The sequence below is a fragment of the Merops nubicus genome, unplaced genomic scaffold (assembly GCF_000691845.1).
Source record: "Merops nubicus isolate BGI_N331 unplaced genomic scaffold, ASM69184v1 scaffold5907, whole genome shotgun sequence".
NCBI lineage: Eukaryota > Metazoa > Chordata > Aves > Coraciiformes > Meropidae > Merops > Merops nubicus.
This window is the reverse complement of record NW_008620866.1, coordinates 19,587-23,877: the sequence shown is the minus strand read 5'-3', so window position 1 is coordinate 23,877 and position 4,291 is coordinate 19,587. Positions and strand designations below refer to the sequence as shown.

Sequence of the window (4,291 nt, the reverse complement as noted above, 5' to 3'; positions counted from 1 at the left end):
TATATATATATAATAAATGCTGCATGCTAGCTGAATATTCTTCTAAAATCTTGTCAGAACTTGATATGATAAGCATATGAGCATGAATGAAGCAATTAAAAGTAAGTAGCAAGGTCAAGTTATAATGACATGCAGGGTTATATTTTTGGAGCATGTTTTCCAGAAAGGCATTTTCCAGAGTATCATCAGGAAATGCTGGGTCATTCAAATACAATATAAACATCTGGAAAATATAGATCATGATGGAAATTTATGCACAGACTGGACTTAAAATATGCACCTATATTGCTATCTGTGCCTTGAACCAAATTCCTAAACTCTCCCCATACTATCATACAGTAGGAAGACACCAGCATCAGCTACAGATCTGAAGTGTCTACCCTCTACAAAGACTCATCTTGAGGGACTTCCTGAACAACACATTATATTCTCCTCATTTGTTTGCTATATGGAAAGGTAAGATAATTTCAAATGGTAGTGACCTGCAGGTAAGAAAAGCTCGTGCCTGGAGAACACTCTGGGGAAGTACCAGCCCTATCCATCTGCTAGGGATTACAGGCAGCTGTTGGAGACGTGTCATAAAGCTGAAGCAGTATTTCTCTTGACTTTATACAGCTTGTCTTTTGTTAGTCTGGGGACAATAACGTATTTTTACAGAGAGAAAGAAAGATATAGATATGTATGTGTGTATGTGTGGTTGGGAGGGTGGTTTTTGTTTTGTTATGTTTTGGTTTTTGATTTGGTTTCCTTTTTTTTTTTACATAGGCTTTTCAAATGTTGCCTATATTGAAAAAAAAAAACTTCAAAATGCAGCATCTCATGACTTCCATAAGAAAGAAGGAGCTATAAAAACCTGAAAACCTTCATAAAAAGCCCTAAAACCCCCTCACACTCATTTTCAAATCAACCCTAGGCAACAGGAAACATCCAATTCATCTACCTGCTGCGTTATGTTTATGATACTCAATTATTTCTGGAATGGAGTTAAAGAGATGTTTTTCTGCGAGGTAGTACTGCTTTGGTGACGTCACTGTTTCTTTTATATGGTAGTGTCTTATTCCTGATGAACCTTCTCTGGAAAAATAACAACAATAATAACAATTAGTAATAATACAGTATCTTCTGTTGTGATTTTTTTAAGAGGTGCTCATTGACTAGGAAACTGAAACAGCCAGAGCAGGTGCCCAGTGTCACATGCTTCTCAAACAGCTTGAATATCAAAGATCCCAAGTGATGGTGACTCACCATCACCTCAGTGCTCAGAACAAGTTGAAGATTAACCCATAAAAGGTTAATTTTCAGCCCAGTATGCTCCTCCAGTGCAGCTCACTGCACACCAACAAAAAACACTTGGACTGGCAGGAAGGAAGCGACTGAGCAGGGTGGAAGAGCAAGACCACCTTCTTTCAGTGGAGGGTTAGGTCTACATTGGAGTAAACCAAATGTGACCTAACTGTGGACTCAAGAAGCTCATTTTAGTCACCTGTCTCTTCTATCACAGCAGCCCTCATTTCTGTATTGAGTTCTGTCCTGGCCTTTTCCCCAGCCCATGGGTTTGGATACAGATGTGAATGCGTTCAGAGCAGCCACAGAAACTCACCCTCCAAATTTTGTATAAAGGGAAACTGTATACAGGCCAGGCTGACTTGAATCTCTCACCACAAAACCACCTTCTTTATCCTAAAATGCAAACACATTGACAGTTTTGTGCAAGGAGTTTTAAGCTACATATCTCTTCCACTCGGTTCTGTAATTTGCACATGCCAAAATACACATTTGCTTTAATAAAAGAAGCCATTTTACACACGTCATGGTTAATGCTGCAAGGCTGCTGTGCTCACCTCGTTTCTGAGGAGCTGCTCTGCCTTGCTTCTGTTCAGGTTCCTGCTGTACCACCTGCAACACAACAGAAATAACCAAAACTTATCCAAGGTCCATGATTTACGTAAAATGCTTAAAGCGAAGCATTGCACAGCTGCAGATTCAATAATGTTATGATAAGTCAAGAACTGAACCTTTGTTAATGTATAAAAAAATAGGTGGTGGGGGGGGAATCAGTCTCTATTACATTGTGCAGTTATCCCATAAAAATGCCCTGAAACAAACGCAGTGAGACTCTACAGAAGCAAACAAAGTTCAGGTAATTGAACTTATTTTACACAAAAATGCTTCTGAAATGCATGCAGGCTGCTGATGGTAGTTTCTCTGAACGGCAGCCCCCAGGAAGCAGCTGCTGGCACAGGGGTTGACACCTGCCTGTGGAGCTGGCTGCCAGACTGCTCCCTCATTCAACAACTTCATGGTTCTGATTTTCCAGGGAGGACCCAGCTACCAAAGGGGAAGCTGAAAGTGAATTGAATGTCATGGTTGCACATCCCCAAGTTCTGTGCTGCACGGGGAGGTTAAAACAGCCACAGAAGCACTGACATTTCAGCCAGCTGCGGTGAACAACATAAAAAGGAAAAACACACAGCTTGCAAATAGCATGGTGAGCCATGCTGCCACAGCAGTAACCCAGCAGGGAAGTGGTACAGTAGCCTCTTACAAAGTTCTGCTGTTTCAGAGATAGTGGTTTCCTTGCAGTTGGTAGATGACATGGAATAATCCTCCCTGGACTGCACAGTGACTCAGAATTACAACCCAAAGGTTGTCAGGCACAAAGTGCCTGGACCAGATAAGGCAGCCCAGTTCCTTCCTTCTGCTTCTGCCAGCTTCATAGCCCAGAGCAGGGCAGGGCTCTCAGCAAGAGCCTCAAAGATGAGAAAGCAACAAAGAACAAGTCATTCCCTCTAGTAAAGCTGAGGGCAAAATCCCAGAAGAAATTTTACCTTCTGTCAAAACACAGCAATAGGAGCCATACATGGCCGAGAGTAGAGTTTTGGAACTACTAATATGGTTTCATAAACTGGTTTTAATTATTACTTCCTTACAGCTCCATTTTATCTAAAAGTAATGAAATATATCTTAAGTTCTCAGGTACAGTTTGTGCTGTACTGAAATTTGAATATCAAGCGTAACAGGCTTGAAGACTACAGTGTCAAATTTTGTCCCAATGTTCTTAATAAGTACTTCATAATTAAACATCAACTAGAAGAAAAACCAAAACTATTATAGTTGATAAGTTACATGCACACACGGAGACTTAAAATGTACTGAGTGATATATTTTCTTGAAATGTATTATTTTCTTCTGATCTGTTGTTTACTTTGAATTACTTCCACTGTTTTCTGCTCTTAACATCCAGATTTTTGGATAGACATGTCACTTTAATATTAAAAAAACCCAACATTCTGCACACTTATAGTGGGTAAATTTCCTTTAAAGTTTCCCTTTGTCTATCAGAGAACTGGGAGGGTTTTTTTCTGCTTCAGTAGTAATACCCTAAAAAGTATACTGCTGATGGCCACCTCACTGACTTGACTCTACATTATAAATCACATCAAAATCACTGCTGACAATCAGAAAAATTACATGCCTATTTATAATATTTACACTTCTTCCTAAGAAAGAGAAATGTATTCTTCATTTCTGAGATCAATGCTATCACAAATAACTGCTTTCAAAACCTTAAAAATACATGGTCATTCTTAAAGCATAGGTTTCATTTTATGATCTTCCAGATTTTAATTCCAATATTCACTTACTCATATTGATCAAGGTTGTTGGACTTCTTTCCTGTTACATAGTTGCTTGGAATATATCCTTGCTTTCTAAAAAAAAAAAAAAAAAATTAAAAAATATTATACATAATATATACCTATAACTCGAGTGAAAACATAAAATTTCAGGCCTAGAAGACAGCATTTAATTCTGCTAATTATCAGAGATCTCTTCTCATAAGTTATTTATTTATTACTGCCTCTCTGATTTTTACTCCACCACCAATTACAACATTTCTACATGAACTTTCACTGCACCTAGAGAAGTGACACAGGAAGCAAAAGCATCCAAGAAAACCAGCAGAAGGGATGAAGAAGAGTAACTGTCTGCTGCTCTGTCACTTCTGCTCTCAGAGGTCCCAGAGTCAGTCACTGGAAATATGTTTGGAGCCTGCCATAGCTCAGTAACTCACAATTACTGCTAACATCCTGCAACAGTGATCTGACAAATATTGAAGTATGGAAACTTTCGCCTTTAAAACCACAGGGAAAAAAAAATAATTCAGGGAACATAAAGTTGTAGTCATTACAGCCTCTCACTGTAAATCTCAGTTCATTCAAAGATAGCCCCTAATGATACAGTTATTAAAGTAAGACGATGTTTATTCAAGTCTAGAAGTCAGAGCCTGCTG

At 38.8% G+C, this 4,291-nt stretch overlaps 1 protein-coding gene across 1 annotated transcript in view; it reads right to left on the bottom strand.

Annotated features, from left to right (window-relative positions):
• Nucleotides 1-940: 940 nt before the first annotated feature.
• Nucleotides 941-4,291, bottom strand: part of LOC103776712 (tyrosine-protein kinase Tec-like) — a gene marked incomplete at its 3' end in the record, with an annotated part of 8,948 nt that continues 5,597 nt past the window's right edge. The window contains exons 7-10 of the mRNA XM_008944234.1: nucleotides 3,645-3,710; nucleotides 1,842-1,896; nucleotides 1,601-1,680; nucleotides 941-1,074 (exon numbers count right to left, since the gene is read on the bottom strand). Coding sequence (XP_008942482.1) covers nucleotides 941-1,074; nucleotides 1,601-1,680; nucleotides 1,842-1,896; nucleotides 3,645-3,710 — 335 coding nt within the window. The remainder of the gene's footprint in view (nucleotides 1,075-1,600; nucleotides 1,681-1,841; nucleotides 1,897-3,644; nucleotides 3,711-4,291) is intronic.